The sequence below is a fragment of the Gymnodraco acuticeps genome, unplaced genomic scaffold (assembly GCF_902827175.1).
Source record: "Gymnodraco acuticeps unplaced genomic scaffold, fGymAcu1.1, whole genome shotgun sequence".
NCBI lineage: Eukaryota > Metazoa > Chordata > Actinopteri > Perciformes > Bathydraconidae > Gymnodraco > Gymnodraco acuticeps.
Window position 1 is genome coordinate 137,501 of NW_022991301.1, and position 20,392 is coordinate 157,892.

Sequence of the window (20,392 nt, forward strand, 5' to 3'; positions counted from 1 at the left end):
AGATAATTTACCTTACTTTAAAGGGGACCTATCATGCAAAATGCACTTGTGTACGTCTTTTATACATGAATATGTGTCCCCGGTGTGTGAGGGAACTCACCAAGAGTCAGAAAACACAACCTTCTTTTCCTCCGTACCCAAATCTCTAAAAACGGGGCTGCAACGGAGCTGATTATTTTTTGAATTTGCTGACGTCAGAAAAGTGGTGCTCCGCCTATATGGGCAACTCTCCACCTATCAGGGGAATGAGAGACCGCCCGAAAGCGCTGGAGACGCTGTGGTACATATGCCAGGCCTGTAGGTGGCGCTGTAGTCTGCCACAAAAGCAGAATCAGCCCCTGCAAAAACAGGGCTGGAAAAGAGCGAAATGAGGCATGGCTAAAATGCATGATCTGTTTGGTATTTTGAAAACTTCACAGACATGTTTTATATAGGTATGGCCCTACAATATACGTTTAAAATATAGCATGATAGGTCCACTTTAAATAATAAGAGAACAAATATCCACATATTTGAAATGACTGACTTTTTGACTGAAAAAAGGGAATTGTGTTCATTTCAGTTGACCTGAACAGAGAAGAAAGCATAAATAAATTAGTGAAATTACCTCATAAGCTTAAAAAAGGAGGACTTGATGCTCTAAAGATCACACATTGAAACAGCTGTTAGAGTCTGGGATCAGAATCAATTATAATTTACATTAAATTACAGGCATTTCAAAATCTGTGTGCAGGTCGTACGAAGGACACAGTTATGTTTCCACCCTCGTGCGAGTCCCAGCCAGGATAAATAAATAAGATAATGAGATGATGATAAGATTCCTCTCAGCAGTCTGATTGGTTTTTAACAAGGGAGCCAGGTGATGTGTGTAATCAGTTAATCTCTCTGTACAAATGTTTCACACACAAATTACATAATGTCATGTCCATCAGTCGGGCACCAGCTGCTCTGCACTTGTGCCTGTTTGGAGATTTCGGACAGGGGATTATTTCATTATTTTAAAGCTGCTATTCTTTCAGATCTAGCACATTTCAATGGTGATAATATCCCAGGTCGTACACTCTTCAAAAAGGCAAACATACAATGAGGTATAAACAGAATTGGATGCACAAGAGCTAGATCGATGAATCTGCCAGGATGGAGAATCTACGGCAATAGAAAATTAGTAAAAACACGACAAAAACACAACAATGTTAGCATATTAAATGACATGCTAACTGACATTGGAAAGGAGGGAGCGGGGAAACCTTGCAGCTGATGCACAGCCGACAAAGCCACCGCCATGAAAGCTGTCTTTGTAGAGCCTCTGGTGTTGTGAGAAGTGTCGATTTGTTTCTTTAACCCTGCACTTTGTCCTGTCTTTGTAATGAATCGTGTGATATTGTGAGATGTTCCAGATCTGCATGTGCTTTGTCTCTCTTAGCGGTCACACTCACTCCTGACCGGCAGCTGTGTGTTCCCGGAGAGATGTGGCACCAGGAGCAGAGTGACACCCGCAGACAAAGAGCTCACAGTGGCTCTAATTACCACACACACACACACACACATACCATGTATACATCACTTCAGGGGACATTACATTGACTTACATGCATTTCCTGGAGACTTATCCTAACCTTAACCATAACCAACACATGCCTAACCCTTACCCTAATCAAGTCTTCACCCTAAAATGAATGATTCCCCTCATGGGGACCTCCATTTTGTCCCCATAAGGGAGGCGAGTCCCCACACGTGACTATGTAAACAGATTTAGGTCCCCACAAGTATAGCAGTGGCGAACCGTCAGGGCCTTCAAGGTATTCAGAGAATACTCTGGAACACTCAGATAAAACAAACAAAAATTCGATTTAATTATATAAATAAAATGTATATACAATAAATAATGAGAATGGTATCTGTGTTGTTGATCTGTAATATTACAGTGTTACGTTGATTTGTTTGTCCTTCTCGGACCATGCGCTACGCATTTCAGTGGTTTTGTGTTAGAAAGGAAAGCAACCAATCAGATCTTGTTCTGGGTCTCTGGGTAGAATCTCCTTCAACAATGTATTCTACATCCTTGATCGAATGCCCTGGCCGTTGCACTGAATGAGAGCGTACGTTTGGACTGACAGTTTGATCAACCAATCAGATATTGATTTGTAGCCAATGGGCGTATTCTTTCAGAGTTCCTCTCGGTTCCAGGGTATTCTAGAAGGCCCGCTAGTTAACTGGCTCGAGACAGAGGATCTAGATGAATGCGACGAAGCAATTCATGCCGTTTTATTGTTTTTAACGTTGAAATTACAAGAGCAGCAGGTGGAAGATGAAGTTTGTTGCGGAATTGTTGTGAGTACCATTTTCAAGACGACAATTCAGTGACAAGACGGACATTATCATGCCGCGGATGGGGGGGGGGGGGGGGGGGGGGGGGGGGGGTGTGTGTCTACAGAAGGTCCAGTTGTGATAGACACGGTTCGCCACGGAAGTATAGTAATGCTAACACACACACACACACACACACACACACACACACACACACACACACACACACACACACACACACACACACACACACACACACACACACACACACACACACACACACACACACACACACACACACACACACACACACACACACACACACACACACACACACACACACACACACACACACACACACACACACTACATTGACTTACATGCATTTCCTGGAGACTAATCCTAACCTTAACCATAACCAACACATGCCTAACCCTAAACCTAACCAAGTCTTCACCCTAAAATTAATGACTCCCCTCATTGGGACCTCCAATTTGTCCCCATAAGGGAAGCCAGTCCCCACACGTGACTATGTAAACAGATTTAGGTCCCCACAAGTATAGTAATGCTAGACCACACACACACACACACACACACACACACACCCACAATTGTGATTACTCTTGACCGCTTTCCAGGAGTACGCTGTTAACAAATCATTGTTCAATTCTCTGCACAGCGGGACGGAGAATTACAGCAAATGAAACGTAAAATTAAACACAATACTCCAAGAAAAACAACAGAAAAACATCAAACAAGTGTGAGTGAAAGACGGGAAGGGAAACATGGATTGGAAAAGACAAAAGCAAACACAATGACTTTCAGGGTGCAGATGGAGAGGAGAAGGAGGCAGAGAAGGATAAGAAACCCACATGGCACTCTGAGAAGAGACTAAAATAACTCCCATCAAACATAAACAGGCTCCCAATGTGGCCTTGGAATTAAATGCCATGACTTTTCCATGACTTTCAATAATGGAGCGAAGGCACATCTGTGCAGTTTTAATTTAGTTGGAACTGGCCAGGCTTTTTCTCCGCTCCTGATGGTTTATAAAGAAATAACATGATTTACAAAACAGCTGAAAACAGTCGGTCGGTCTGTGAACACTTTATTCAGGATGAAATAACTCAACTAGTTGGATGGATTGCAATTTAAATTTGTGCAGATATTATTGGACCCCAGAAGATTAAACTAGATGATTTTGGTGGTGATTTTTTCACTGGATGAATAGTTGTTGCCCCTTTTTGGGGGGCATTTCATGTTGAGATTGGTCAATGTTCCTACATTAATGGAAACTTTGACTTCACATGTTCTTCAACAACCTTTTTTTGTATGATTAAGAAGGGAAGAAACTGGACATCTTTAAACTTTAAGTGAGACTTTATCAACAAGCAATATTGTTTACCAAATAAGGCGACACTAAAGTGAAGTTTTAGAAGAACTAAAATGTCACTCTTTGTCAGACATAACTTCAAATTAAGATAATAATAAATATAATACATGGGATTTGTGTAGCACTTTTCCTAATACTCAAAGACGCTTTACATAAAATCAGAACAGCAACAAAACAAAAAAAACCTAAACAATAGTCCTAATCCAAGTGTGGATGAATAAGTGTCCGTAAATATAATTTGCTCCCCATCATACAGGTGTGCAAATGACCTTAAGGCGGTGCAAAGTATATATGAATTCAAGCCCTAAGTTGAAAGATGTTTTGCACTGTGTCAGAAGCTAAAGAAAATGTAAGTAAAAGTCCACTTAGTGAGTCCAGAAAGAACTATGCATCCTTCCTGTGCACTTCTGTTTACTTCTGCATCAAAGAGCCCTGTCAACTGACTTGTGAGAAGGATTTAGGTAATCCAGGATAATGCATTGATTCCCATCAAAAGTCTGACAAATATTACAGATATTCAGTGTCCACTGCGGTGTTACTGAACAACGAGAGATATCAGAAGCTCTGCAAACACAACAACAAGAGAGGGAGACGATGTCCTCAAGCAGTCACGCTGTAAACCAGCCTGTCAGAGAGACATCACACCCTCCTGTGTGTGTGTGTGTGTGTGTGTGTGTGTGTGTGTGTGTGTGTGTGTGTGTGTGTGTGTGTGTGTGTGTGTGTGTGTGTGTGTGTGTGTGTGTGTGTGTGTGTGTGTGTTGTTGTTAATCCCACACTGCTCTCCCCCTCTATTTCCTGACTGCCGTGTCCCAGCGGAGCTCCGTGTCTGCCTTCTGGCCTGTTTGACTGTAATGCTATAAGCTAATCGCTAATGGTTTACTGGGGAAATGTTATTTAACAGCCTGAGCACTAATGTGTTTTACTTGATTGAGATTAACATCCATTTAACTCTCTCTTTATACGTCTGGCAGCTCATCTCTGAATAACAACACATGAGTGAGTGAAAACGAGCCTGAAAGATGGAGGGGGATTATTTATTTAGCTTTAGCATAATCTCTCTCTTCTTATTTTATACTGTGTATTAATACTTCCGTCAGTACACTTATATGTTGTACTTTGAACACTTGCACAGTGTGTGAATTTAAACCAAGTAGTGTTATCTTAAATTGCCCAAATCTGGTGTTCCTTCACCAGAGGTGTCAATTTAAATTGATAGCTAGCAAGCTGTTAGTTGTTAGCTTGCTAGCTACCAACGTCAATGTTTCAGTGGTAGCAAATCCTTGCAGACTGCTCAATTTACCCCAAATAAAATAACGGTGGCTAATTTTTTGACATTTATATATTATTTATTAAATAATGGAAAAATAAACAAATGTTTCACTTTTATTTGTTTAGTGCTGTGTTCACCGGAGCAGCCTCAAGAGCTAATGGTAGCGCCACTTCCGCTACGTAGCAAAGATGGCTATTGTTCAGCGTTTACTCTTTTGACTGAATTCATCATCCAGGTACTCATAGTCAAATATATTTGTTATCATAATTGGCTTTAGGATAGACTTATGTAACGAAAACTGAAAATATAAGTAGCCTACAGAAGTACCCAAATTAAGACACAACACTTGTCTTTCTGCTGTAATACTTTTAAAACAACCAATGTCACAACTTCCTATTCCATTTAGCTAAAGTCAATACACTGAAGGAGTACGAGCATGGCCTTTCTCTACAGCCAGTCAGGCACATAATTATGTTCTTATTAAACCAGAGAAGAACGGAGAGTTATTTCTGGCATCAAGGGTGAAGGGGTGACTGCCCGTTGGAGCTTTTTCAAGCTTTGGATCTCTCACGGATGAAAAAAAAAGATAAACAACATCTGGTGCTTTGGTAAAAGGTCAAAAGATACAAGAAGTCCTGAGATGTGTTACTTTATATGGGGGGAAAATGTATTTGATACCATCTATCCGTCTCGATATTGCTTCTACCGCTTTCTTTAATATCAGCGAAACAAAAAAGGACGTATTATGTATTTTTAAGATTCCCTAATGACATTTGTAATTGTTTTATTTTGCCTCAAAAGTATGAAAATGTACAAACATCACCCACACAATCACCCACTAGGGTTGCAACTAATTTGCTGGCACATTTTTGATATGAGATTTCCCTGAATTATGAATTTACTGAAATAAATTACAAGGAAAAATAAGTTGTTGAGTGGATCCAGAAAGTGTTTGTATAAAAGTGACAGAAATGTATCTTTCGTGAAGATTTTAAATTGCATTTTTTTTCTGGACATGCAATTAATGAATCAATCAATGCAAATACATATTAAAAGAAAATATATCTTTGAACTATTAGACCTTCTTAGTATAACCAATGTTTTCCTTTCATTCTCACATACCTCTCCTTAAAGGGGGTGTGTGACCTAATCGTAAGTACTGTATGTGCTAATGATACAATCAACTCAACCATACCATTGAAATACATGTTGAAACTAATTGCAAACATTTATAATTACATATAAAACATAATATGTACTCTCACTCATTCATACACGTCACTACTTCTTCTTCTGTGGCACGTTAGAGCCCTCTACTATTGCAATACTGGCGACTGTGGCTGCGAGGGGGTGCGGTCGTCTTTCAACCAGAAGGTTGTGGGTTCGATCCCAGCCCATGCAGTCAACATGTCGATGTATCCTTGGGCAAGATACTTAACCCTGAGTTGCTCCCGATGGCATGGCCAACGGTGTGTGAATGTGTATGCATGTTAGTTCCTAGAGTAACATACACTGCTCTGTATGAATGGGTGAACGACATGTAGTATGTAAAGCGCTTTGAGGGGTCTTAAAGACTGGATAAAGCGCTATATAAGTACAGTCCATTTACCATTACTGCCCCGAGTGGCTGTTATTGTTAAATAATGCTTGTGTTCGTTCGGATGAATTTCTTTGAGCTACGACTTTTATCCTCTTCGTAATGCAGACTGAGCTCTGTGTAATTAGTTATAATGTTTAAGTTTATTCATGGTAATGCTCTGGGATTTGGTGTCCAGGGCTGCTGGGTCTTCTTAATGGTTGTTTTGTGTTTTTCTGTCTTTTTACTTTTGTGTTTGAATGTTTTGTATGTCTGTTTTACATTAATGGTTGAATCTAGCAATCTTTACAATCATGAATCACATTTATGCGTAACAAGTGACAGGAACATTATTTGTTATTATTTCCAGAATGGATTAATTAAAGGGTATAAAAATCATTCATTTGAATATCAGGAGTCTATTGCCCAAAATTGATTTACTTCGGATATGGGTTGTCCTACATAAACCTAAAATCATCACACTCTCTGAAACAGTAGTAAAATTTCCGATAGTGAACTACAAATCACAAATTATTTGCTTTACAGATCTGATAGATGCAGCAGGGGCTATTTATGTTTCCTCTGACCTTGTGACTGAGCGAATTGCTACTTCTATAGAGCCTCTACATTTTGAATACATTTAAAAAAAAAATAAAAATTTCATGAAAATAAATGTGTAGCTATTGGTAGCATCGATAGGCCACCTTCTTCCCCTGAGTCTTTTAACCACATAATCGACACTATCAACTCAACTCAATTAAATAATCTTGCTTGGTGATTTCAACAAAAATTGGTTGGATAAATCATCTGATAGAGAGAAAAAACTATTCAGTAGTCTAAATGTTAAACAGCTAATTAATGAGCCAACTCGTATCACTCTTAGAACCCAATCTCTGCTTGACTGGATACTGGTGTCACACCCTGACAGAATCTTAAAAGCTGGTGTCATGTCGGATTGCTTCAGCAATCATTCAATTGTTTATTGCGTATGGAAAATCAAATTAATTAAACTGCCTCCAAAACTAGTCAAAATCAGACAATATAAAAAATGGCATGTTGATTTAGTTATTAATGATGTTGATTTCAACTAATACCTTTTGTACAAGATGCTTGGGATTGTCTGCATAAAGAGCTCACTGATGTCATGAACAAACATGCACCTGTGAGAACGGTTAAGGTCAAAGGTCAACATCTCCCTTGGATAAATTCTGAACTCATCAGTCTCTTTAGGGAAAGAGATAAAGCATGGTCGATATATCGTCATTCAAGAACTATAGCCGATTGGGAAGTATACAGGCATCTTCGAAATCTGAGTAAAACCAAAACCCGAAATGCTAAATCGAACTACTATAAAGAATCTCTCACATCGGACTTTAAAACCCTTTAACTGCCAGCACCACCATTTGGTAGAGCACATTTTGCGTCTTGATATCTTGTTGAGAAAAAAAAAAAAAAAAGTGTAACTCCATCTGATTCAGCCAGCTCTACCCTTTGGTTGACATGTTATGCACAAAACAACCTCTAGATGTCACTGTGGTTCAAACAGAAAGCCCTTCAGCTAGCTTCAACTGAGAAAGTTGGCAATGCTAAAAATCACTGCTGAAGAAATCACTCTTTTTGGTCAACTTTTGTAAGATAACCATATCCTTTTGACATACTTTAGTGGCAGGGCACTGACTGAACATAATTAGATAACTTTATGCACAGAAAAAGTTTTAACAAGGGTGTAATTATTTTTTGGAAAATATGCTCAACCAATCGGTCGAATTGGCCTTTTATGGTAAGCTAGCAATATGACTTTTTCAGAGTTTCAGAGATGTTTTCCAATTAAATATGGTAAATAAATGGCTAGATTCATGGTAATATTACTAAATCTTGTACTGCCTTATGAGTCTCAGAGTGAAAGAGTGATAATAATGTATATAGCACCTTTCATGCAAAATTGCACACAGATGAGCAAGTTAGGCCAACACAGGATATAGACATTTGCTGTTAGGCCAGTGGTTTCCTGTTAGGCCAATTCAGCATATACAGTAAGATGAGCAAGTATTTTTTTTATCATGAAAAACACTTTACATTACTTTTTTCCATTTTATTTTTTTTACAATTATAATTTATTATCTTTTATGAATTATATCTGGTTGTATATATTGCTCATTTTCCATAAAAGAAACAAATGTATTTGAGTTTGTGTTTTATTTGAGTTTGATGCATACAAATACTGTACTGTCTATGATGATTGTTGAAAATGTACTTTTACCATAGAAGGCCAGCTCGACCATTTGGTAGAGGCTCATAAAAACAAAACTGTGTGGTCAGTCAAAAAAAAAAATGTGTTTGTGCTTATTTGTGGTCCATTTGATAAGAAAATGCAACAACAAAAAATTCCATATATTTTTTCTTGGTCCGGCAGTTAAAGGGTTAAGAGTCCCAAGCAATTTTGGACTAAAATGAAATCTATTTTAAATAAATCAGGTAAACATTCTATTAATAAAATAAGAACTGCTGATACAATAATTCATGACCCATTATCCATTGCCCAAATATTTAATCAGCATTTCACTAATGTATGTTCCACACTACTATCTGACTCCTATTTGTCGACTGGTATTTCTAATAGTAACTCATACTGCAACAGTTCTTTTTCTTTTAAGAAGATTCTACCACACGAAGTTCATAATGCTATCACAGAATTAAAAGTGGATGGCAGTGCAGGACTCGATGGTATAGAAAACAGGTTCATAAAATGAACGTCCCATATTCTCATGTACCCACTTACTGATTTGTTCAACCTGTCTTTGTCCACCTGTGAGTTGCCGACTATTTGGAAATGTGAACGCATCATTCCACTCCATAAAGGAGGTGATTTACTTGATACAAATAATTATAGACCAATCTCTATAATCTGTTCTATTTCCAAAGTTTTGGAGAAAATAATTTATAATCAACTGTCACATTATCTCAATACTTAACATATGTTATCTCCGGTTCAATCTGGCTTTAGGCCTAATCACTCCACAACAACTGCCCTACTTACATTTTCGAATGACTTGTACTCTGCTGCAGATGATGGTGAACTCACAGGCGCAATTGTTATTGACTTGACAAAAGCCTTTGATTTTGTTGATCGATATCTGCTCTTGGATAAACTTCACAGCATTGGCCTTTCTAATAATACAGTGTTATGGTTTAACTCGTTAATGGAAAACAGTCTGACTTGTTGATCCAACAAAAGGGTGTCCCCCAAGGATCAACTCTGGGCCCACTTCTGTTTTCTATTTACATAAATTCTTTATCTTCTTGTCTCATTAATTGTCGTACTCACCTTTATGCTGATGACACTGTCATATATACATCCAAATCTGACTTTTCACGGATTTTAATATCTTACAGGACTGGCTATCACACAATAAACTACTGCTCAACAAAACAAAATCTTATACCATGGTCTTTGGTACCAGGCAGAAGCTCAAATCCAAACCTAATGTAGTAATAAAATGTAAGGATGGCACTTCTCTGCATAAAGTTGATAGCTTTGAATATCTTGATGTATGGCTAGACTCTGAACTTTCATTTAAACTACATATAAAGCATGTACTGTAATACAAAAAGTCAATTACGGAATCTCGCAATTGTTTTGCGCTCAGTGTCCATAAGAGAATTGCTTCTCAACTTATTCTTCCGATTATGGACTATTGTGATGTCTACCAAAATGCACATAAATCATATCTTTCTCCACTCAACATAGCCTACAATAGACTATGCAGATTTGTTCTTGGTTGTCCTTTTCGTACACATCACTGCACAATGTATAACCAACTTAAATGGCCTTCTTTAAATGTAAGAAGACACACGCATTGGCTTCAGCTGATATTTAAATGCATTTATCTTAACTATCCCCCTTATTTAAAGCAGTATTTTGTACCCTACTCACCAATTCATCAAGTTAGACATTCTGTTCAGATTTATTTCTCTGCAAAAAAATTGACTGGCAGAAGAGCGTTCATGTTCAAAGCCCCAACTGACTGGAATACTTTACCTGCTGCTATTAGATCTCTTGCATCATTGGGTTTGTTTAAACATGCATTATCATCTCACTTTCAACTGCTCTGCACTTGTTATTGATGAAACTGATATTGATGAAACTGATTTGCTTGACTGTCTCAAATTGTAATGATTGTATGCATTGCTTGAATTTCACTTCACAGACTGTATGTGGTTTGTCTTGTGTGTCATGTTTTGCTTTTTGTTTATGTATGTCTGTAAGTTGTTGCTATTGTCGGGACCCCCTTGAAAACGAGATGGTGCATCTCAAGGGGTTTATCCCAATCAATAAAATGTCTATAATAATACATGCAGAGCAAAGTTATAAACTCATGCTGTGCAGCGAAACTTCGTTCAAAACCCCAGAAGTTTATTTCCAATTTGAGTAGCACGAAATTCCCTAAAATATCAGGAAATGATGCAAAAGGCACCTGGGATATTTAGTGTGTGTGTTTCCCTCTCAGTGTATTTATCATAAAGCTTCAATGAATTGCTGAAACAAGCGTCCCTGCTGCTGCTGATGGAGTTTCTGATGATAATGATGCTGTGAGTGGTGAAGGTGATTATCTGAACCATTACCTGCATGCAGCTCTTCAGCTGAAGACATCATTACGGTGTGTGTGTGTGTGTGTGTGTGTGTGTGTGTGTTTTGATGAGGTGAGCAGGACAAACAGGGGTGTGTATGTCTCAGACAAGTGTGAGCGTGTGTTGTCGTAGTAACATGATCCATGCAGGAGCTACTCACCCTCATTCATTTCAAACCTGAAAAGAAATTCCCTTTTATTTAAGAGCTGTGTGTGTGTGTGTGTGTGCGTGCGTGCGTGCATGCGTGTGTGTGTGTGCGTGCGTGCGTGCATGTCTCGCCCTCGCCCTCCATATGAAACCACACCTGACTTTAAGCTAGTGTGTGTGTTTAGTTTTTAACTGTTTTCATTTTGAAATGAAATGGTGTAACTGCACCCAGTGGCTTGTGCGATGGTGTTGGGATCAGGGGAGCACAGGTTCAAACCCCACTGCAGTCAGCATGTCGTTGTGTCCCTGAGACACTTCACCCCAAACTGCTCCTGTGGGGATTGCCCACAGTATTGAGTATGTAAGTCGCTTCGGATAAAAGCGTCTAACAAGTAACATGTGATGTGATGATGTAATGAAAGGATGTGGTTGATGTTGAATTGATGAGTTTCACGCCTATACTCAATGTGTCTTCAATACGCAGACATTTTGAGACGGTAAATAAGCAACGCCAGGTGTGTTTGTTGTGAAAAGAAAAAAAAACAGCATTTGGCTAAACTGTCTGAGATGCACCATTACTTCAGATCTCTGCGTAACACTCGATGCCCTTTCCACAAATATGTGAAAAAACCCACTTGTTATGCACGATAGCTGCAGCATCAGTCCCTTAAGATAAAATAAACTAATAATAAGAAAAAAGGTTTTCCCACTCAATCAGGAATGTTCTGGTCTACAAAATGTCACAAAAATGATAAAGTTCCAATGAATACAAAATCACAGAGCTCAAAATAGTCTCTTTATCTGAGCCCAAACTCAAAATATATACATTTTACAATCATACAAACCAACAACAACCAGAAACACAATCACTCAATCGAGTAATTGATTATCAACACTGTTGCCCATTACTTCATTCATCTAACTTCTACAAAAAATCTGAGCAAGAATTGGTGCTTACTGTTTTAAATTAGTGGCAATAGACAACTTTTTTACCAGTTTCTCAATTGTGTTATTGTTGGCTAGGCTTTTGCAAGAAAACACATGATGCTTTATGTTTTCATTACTATTCAGAGCATCAGGGAAAAAGCAAGGCATACATATATGTATATTATATTGTAATTGTATACCGAGGCTGCTCAGAGCTAGTGCCGTACTCACTGCAGCCGACACAACATCCAAGTTGTTTGCACTAAATGCGTGATGATGTCGCCAAAAAGCAAATGAGTGTATGACAACATCTGGCAACTGTTGCATCTAGTTCTAGCTTCTCTCTCTGGCAAAGAGTTGGCACAGGACACACCGCATTGCATTTTATTTCCAAAACGTTGTGCCATAAATGGATCCTTCATTTTTTCAGGAGATCATACCAAGATAAGGGCCGATGGTGTCATTAACCAAACTCACTTCAACGAACAAGAATTGTGAGTGCTTTGGTAGCCGAGTGGTTCCAGTGCCTGAAATAAAACCACATGCTTAATTAAAACCTCCGTAACATGTCACAACCTTCTCTCCTCCATTCATACTCTGTCCTCTGTCAAACAAGGCCAATAACCAAATCTTAAAGGTCCCCGGTCATAGTGTTTCTCATCACTATATTACAGGTCTCAGACAGGGTTTCCCACACATAGACTATACTTGGGCGGGCCGCCCAGGTATATTAACGGCCGCCCAAGTATATTTCACGACCCATTTAGGTGTTTTTTTTTTTAAATAATTTTTTTTTGTATTCGTCCGTGACCACGACGCCATCTGCGATCGATTAACTTGAGGACAATGATCCCTCGCTCCCTTGCACTGATCTCGCCTCCTTCTGGCCTGTTAAGTGGCCTGCCTCACACAGGGTGACTGGCTGTCCACATGATGTGGCCTGCCGACATGACCACTGTCATACAGATCATAAATCAAAGCCCTTGATTGGTCTCTGTATGTCATTCAAGCTCGGGATAAGCTCAGGTGAGGTAAAGGACTCTCTGAGGGTTTAGATAGTTAACTTAGTCTAAGTTCTCAGTGGTTCTCAAACGGTGTGGTCACCATTTATGTAAACTAGGGCTGTCAAACGATTACAATTTTTAATCAGATTAATCACAGTTTAAAAATTAATTAATCATGATTAATCACCATTAATCACAAATCACTATGTCCAAAATATGTCATTTATTTATGTATATTGTTGTGGGAATGGAAAGATAAATGAAAGAAGGCGGATATATCCATTTCACATAGCCTACAGTATCTATGTTTATTATAACATTTTTCTGCGTGTCAAAATGAAAGACAACCCACACACCTATCAATCATCAAACCGTGGGGTCTTAATTCATTACAGTGTTGATTTCTATCAACGGGGGAGTACTTCAGGAAAGTCGACAGAGGGGGGGGGCGGCAGCTAGTGGAGTACTTCGTGACCACAGAGTGTGAACGTTGTGATCAGCTGTTTTAGCGCAGTTCTCCAGTGAAGGGGGGGAGTCTCCCTCCGCAGCCAGTTGGCGTAGTTTTGGCACAATTCCGTTGTACAGACCGACGTTAACAGCAGCCCTGTCTGTGCACACGGAGACCGACTCTGTCGTCCGGTGATCTAACCGCCTTCTGGAAAAGCTTCACAAGTACGTCGGTACGCAAATGCGCTTTGTGACACAAGTGACGGTACGCATTTCAGATTACGCACATAACCTGCGTACCAGTTATGTGCACCCCTATGCTACAGCAAAAGTATTCTCCGTCGGGACTTCCTGCAACAACACCACGCCGTTATCTTGATTCTGATTGGCCAGAAGACATTATCAAAGATGTTCTATTGAGAAGACGATCATTACGTGACAAAAGTTTTCAAAACCGTGGCTACTGAAATCAATCTTACTAACTGCTGTCTGTGCGATTTACTCCGCGCGAGTTGGCAGACTTTATTTTGCTTACTTTAACATCATTTTTCATGGTGGGGCTAAGCCATTTCTTGGTATGGGTGTAGCCTACCCCAGCCATACCCTGGCGCTGCCACTGGTGGCACGTATGGGGCGAGCCATTCTGCACATGCGTTAAATGCGTTAAATATTTTTAACGCAATTAATTCAAAAAAAAAAATTGACAGCACTAATGTAAACACATATTTCCATTTGAGAGGGTAGTGATTGGTCTAATGGATAGTGAGGTGAGCTGAAGATCGGAAGGCTGTGAGTTCAAATCCCGCCAGGAACACCACCAGTAGTGTGCCCTTGAGTAAGGCACTTAGCCCTTAGTTACTCCAGGGAGAATGTCCCTGTAATCGGTCATTATAAGTCGTTTTGGATAACAGCGTCAGCTAAATGAAATGTAATGTGATTAGTAAAATATGCATGAATAAATAAATACAAAGTTAACTAGGTGAAAAAAGGTAAGATACACTTTTAAAACTTGTTGAGAGAAAACTAGTCTTTGCTGCTGCCTCAAAGAGGAGCAGGGGGGAGAGGAGGGAGACAGGAGAGGCTGATTCTAAAAATAAAATAATAAACAAGTTTCAGTGTTTTTTTCATATTGGAAATGGTATGTTGTTGGTTATGGCCATGATTTTATGATTATTTAAATGTATACAGTTCTGTTTCATATAGGTGTTTCCATAGATCTAGTCTCTTTATTTTCCCCTCAAAATGCACCAGATTGATGCATTTAACTCCAAAATAAAATCTTACCGGGGGGGCATACCCCTGGACCCCCATAGAGGATTTGAGGTCGACCCCCACTAAAAATCACATGGATAGGTTCCTAAATACATTTATAAATACATTAATTTTTTTTAAATAGTAACCCATTTCCATATGTTCATGTGTGGGTAGTAGATTTAAACTATAGGGCTATCATTATGGGCCCTGCCTGTACCTGTTCGCTCTGCCATCGCGTGAAGGGTCTGCTAACACCCCCCCCCCCGCTACCACCACCCCCCCAAGTATATTTCAGATCTGTGGGAAACAGATCTGTGGGAAACACTGGCAGTTAATGGACCAGCACCAGAGGTGTTCCCATACACACAGGCGTTGGAGCTGTTCTTCATGAAAGTGCTCTGACAAACAGTGCCATCTTTGCGCAAAATGATTATACAGGAATGAAAGTCAATAAATAAACATGCTGTTAAAACTTTTTTTTTTTTTTTCGCGCACCCCCCTGCCCGCTGCCCGCTGCCCGCTGCCACCACCCGCCCAAGTATATTTCAGATCTGTGGGAAACACTGTCAGATATATACAAAACATGTCTCTGAAGTGTTTGGCTCTAAATACCAAACAGATCATTTTAGCATTACCCATAATCCCCTCTGTTTCAGCCCTGTTTCCAAAGTGCTGATTCTCTGTCTGTTACTTTAGATGAAAATAAGGAGCCCCTCCCCACGCCCCTCTGAGAGACATTTGGTTACAAAGAACTCAATGGTGCTCTAGGAGGAGATTCAGGTGATAAGGGGGGGGTTACCTTGGTTGGTGATTGGCTAATGGTTACACAAGACAAGACATCGTTATGACATCACAAAGTGGCCAAAATCTGATCAGCTCATTTTCAGACAGGTTTTTATAGAAATGGATCAAAAAGAGAGAGAATCTTTGTTCCTGAAACTTTCAGAGTCTCTTTCCACAGAGAAAACACATGTTGATGTAGAAGAGACATGAAGAAGAGGGGACACATGTTGATGTAGAAGAGACATGAAGAAGAGGGGACACATGTTGATGTAGAAGAGACATGAAGAAGAGGGGACACATGTTGATGTAGAAGAGACATGAAGAAGAGGGGACACATGTTGATGTAGAAGAGACATGGAGAAGAGGGGACACATGTTGATGTAGAAGAGACATGAAGAAGAGGGGACACATGTTGATGTAGAAGAGACATGAAGAAGAGGGGACACATGTTGATGTAGAAGAGACATGAAGAAGAGGGGACACATGTTGATGTAGAAGAGACATGGAGAAGAGGGGACACATGTTGATGTGGAAGAGACATGAAGAAGAGGGGACACATGTTGATGTAGAAGAGACATGAAGAAGAGGGGACACATGTTGATGTGGAAGAGACATGAAGAAGAGGGGACACATGTTGATGTAGAAGAGACATGAAGAAGAGGGGACACATGTTGATGTAGAAGAGACATGAAGAAGAGTGGACACATGTTGATGTAGAAGAGACATGAAGAAGAGGGGACACATGTTGATGTGGAAGAGACATGAAGAAGAGGGGACACATGTTGATGTGGAAGAGACATGAAGAAGAGGGGACACATGTTGATGTAGAAGAGACATGAAGAAGAGGGGACACATGTTGATGTGGAAGAGACATGGAGAAGAGGGGACACATGTTGATGTAGAAGAGACATGAAGAAGAGGGGACACATGTTGATGTAGAAGAGACATGAAGAAGAGGAGACACATGTTGATGTAGAAGAGACATGAAGAAGAGGGGACACATGTTGATGTAGAAGAGACATGAAGAAGAGGGGACACATGTTGATGTAGAAGAGACATGAAGAAGAGGGGACACATGTTGATGTAGAAGAGACATGAAGAAGAGGGGACACATGTGATGTAGAAGAGACATGAAGAAGAGGGGACACATGTTGATGTGGAAGAGACATGGAGAAGAGGGGACACATGTTGATGTAGAAGAGACATGAAGAAGAGGGGACACATGTTGATGTAGAAGAGGCATGAAGAAGAGGGGACACATGTTGATGTGGAAGAGACATGAAGAAGAGGGGACACATGTTGATGTAGAAGAGACATGAAGAAGAGGGGACACATGTTGATGTGGAAGAGACATGAAGAAGAGGGGACACATGTTGATGTGGAAGAGACATGAAGAAGAGGGGACACATGTTGATGTAGGAGAGACATGAAGAAGAGGGGACACATGTTGATGTAGAAGAGACATGAAGAAGAGGGGACACATGTTGATGTAGAAGAGACATGAAGAAGAGGGGACACATGTTGATGTAGGAGAGACATGAAGAAGTAGATTTTGCAGAATAGGTGACCTTTAACTAATAGGATATCCAGTTAGTAATAATCAGACATATCAGAGTATTTTGAGAGTCACAGCTGATGGTGCCTGTCACTGACGTCCCTCCTCTCTGTCCGTCCTCTCACACACTTCCTCCCCTGCAGCAGTGAAAGGACTCTCTGTTCAGCCGTGTCCTCCAGATGGGGCTAACCCTCCCTCCCCAATACAGTACGGACAAAAAAACCTCCACCTCCTCCCCAGTGACTTCACCGCTGACATGAAATATGGAGCATGAGAAGTGAGAAGGTCATAAAGCAGAAGACTCTATTCCCTCCATTTCTGAGCGGCTGACACCTAACCTGAGGTGCAGCCGACAACTTGATCCGCACTCTGCTGCTTATTCAGGATAGAGAGCTGCAACCTGAGCGAGGTGTCAAACAGGAAGTAGGTCAGCAGGTGAGGCGTGTTTACACCTGGGACATTTTCTGCATAATGCACTATTTTCTGCCACTTAATACGACTTAACTACATGTTAGAGGGAAATATTCTGCTTTTTACTCCACTGTTTACATTTCAATCACAGCTGTAGCTGGGAACTAACCATGTGATACAGTATATTTGCAAATTTGTGTATTTATTTTTGGGGGATTAACCCCTTGAAACCTCGTTTTCAGAGGGATCCTCCCACAAGTGGCGACAGAAACATTCAACAAACTGCAGTTACACATTCATGCAAACACAACAGGAAGATATCCCCTAAAAAGTAAATCAATGCATTCTCTCATGACCCTCGGGAAATGTCTGTGACCTTTCTTTTTTGCTGACCTATACTTTTCAATTCATGTCTCTCTGACTTTGACTGAAGTTAGAAACTAATCAAGAGCAAGTGTTTCTTCAAACCACTGCTTTCCAGATAGTCATTCTTAAAGATTCCCTTGATGAAGTTAATCTACAGTGTGTAAGGTATTTCTCTCTGCTAATCCCACAGAAACATTGTTCCTTCATGGTATTTAAAGTTCATTTAAAGTTCACCGTGTTCCCAGAACAGAGGAAACTAATCCTTAAGGAGCTTTTAATTGCATGTTTTATGAATCAGCAGCAGCAGCAGTTTCACAGTCACACAGAAAAGGAAAAGTTGGGTTTCACCTTGCTCAGCTATCATCTGAGAATGTGGTGTAGCTACTTTTAAAGCTCAGCCAAAAGACGGAGACGGAGATTGAGGAATCTGAAAACTACGCACACATGACGCGTAAAAAGGACTCTAAATGAGGGATTATTGGAGGATGAGTGGAACACAATATGCTGTCATTATACGCACGTCAACAACAAAGTATGCATGGCCTTGGAGCAGGCAGGTGAAGATAGACTGGGACATGCAGACAACATTTATCAGACATTTCTATCCAAATGATTACAATAATTGCAATAAACCATACAGATACAAACTCAGAACAGCATGGAACCTGCACGTGACACGTCCAATCAATACCATTCAATTTACAGTGCAGGTGGATCTCTATTGACATATTTTAATTAAGTACTAGAACTTGTGTTGTCTGTAAGAGGTGCCATAGAAGCAACATTAAAGCTGAACTGCGATCAGTTTTGATTATTCTACAGTTGTTTACTCAAGTCTCACTTATTTGAAGCGATTTCTGACATTTTATCAAGAGTTTTTTGCATCTTAAGGCGTTTTTTCACACCATTATTTGGCCATTTTGCACCAAATGGATGCAGTAAGGTTCCCCAGTGAATGCCTCTCTTGAGGGAGGTGGTTCAATGGGTAAAATGGAGCGAAACACAACTGTAAAAAGCAGCACTATGCCTTACCTTTATGATGCTGCTCCGGCGAGGTGCTGCCCTCACGGACTCCAGGATGATGGAGTCCTGGTCGCCTCCACCGGGGAGAGTGACTCCACTCCGCCGGCCACGGGACACTCTGGGCGGGATGAACTCTGGAGCTCCGTCGCTGCAGAGCCCGTCTCCGTTTCCGTCTCCAGACATGTCGATGAGGATTTTAAAAACACCAGGAGAGGAAGAAATTAATCAAACTGTCGGATCTGAGCCGGGGAAAGTTTGGCGTGGCTGCGCGGAGATGCCATTTGAAGAAGGAATAGTTTCTCTAAAGCAGTGGACGAAACTAAAGCAGATTTGACACACTGTCTGGAGGAAACTAATCTCTCTTTAATTGTGATCAAACTCTCATAGTCTAAGAGCAGAAAGCTGTCAATTCCCAGTGACTCCAACCTGAAATCAAAGCTTCTCAGGTACTGTGTCGCCTCCTGGACTGGTGTGCTCCGCTGATGCGCGCAACAAGTCTTCACCAGTCCTGCGTGTCCTCAACGCACAGACAGTCCATGCATTCAAAAGAACGTGCGTAAAGGGAGATGTCAAAAAAGCGCCGTGGTGTTTTTGAGGTGGAAGCTGAGGAAATGTTTGAAAACAATCCAGTGTTGGTTAAACCCGAAACCAAATCCACTCCTTCTCCCCCAGAAACACATCGATGTCAAAGTGCACACAGAGACGAACTTGTGCGTAAAGGAGAGCGACGTTGTCCACCTGTCCGCGTGCTCTGACTGACCAGTGAACACAGTGTGTGTGCTCGCGCTGGTTTTTACTCCACAGCAACAACAGTCGACTTTTGACGAGAATAGGGAACACAACTGACAGCAGCACCGCCTCCCTGCACGCGGACAGCAGACCCCGCCCACCAGACGCCCCGAATCAGGAGTGACGCACGAAGCGGCCAATCAGATCCTCAGCGGTGAGATTGGGAGGAAATCCGAGGCTCTGATTGGTGGATGGGTTATCGGCCTGAGAGAGACTACTTATCATATTTTAAGACTATGGAAACCTTCTTTAACAATCAGTATTTATTTCACTATACAGTATTTAATTTAACATTATGTTTTTAATTTGTCTTAGTCTATTTTACACACATATAGTTTACTTATTTCTGCATTTACTTGCAACATTCACTAAAGAAAAGTTATATTTCTGTTTCTTCTTGCACTAGTTTTATCATGTATGTATTATGTATATTTGTGTTGCATTGCTGGAGGAGCCTGGGACTTCAGATTTCCATTCCCAATCCTACAATCTATTGTGCATAAGACAAACA

The 20,392-nt window shown here is 40.4% G+C and overlaps 1 protein-coding gene across 1 annotated transcript in view; it reads right to left on the reverse strand.

The window, feature by feature from the left end:
* Positions 1 to 19,919, reverse strand: part of plcl1 (phospholipase C like 1) — a 138,355-nt gene extending 118,436 nt beyond the window's left edge. The window contains exon 1 of the mRNA XM_034240237.1: positions 19,102 to 19,919. Coding sequence (XP_034096128.1) covers positions 19,102 to 19,275 — 174 coding nt within the window. The 5' untranslated portion in view covers positions 19,276 to 19,919. The remainder of the gene's footprint in view (positions 1 to 19,101) is intronic.
* Positions 19,920 to 20,392: the final 473 nt, after the last annotated feature.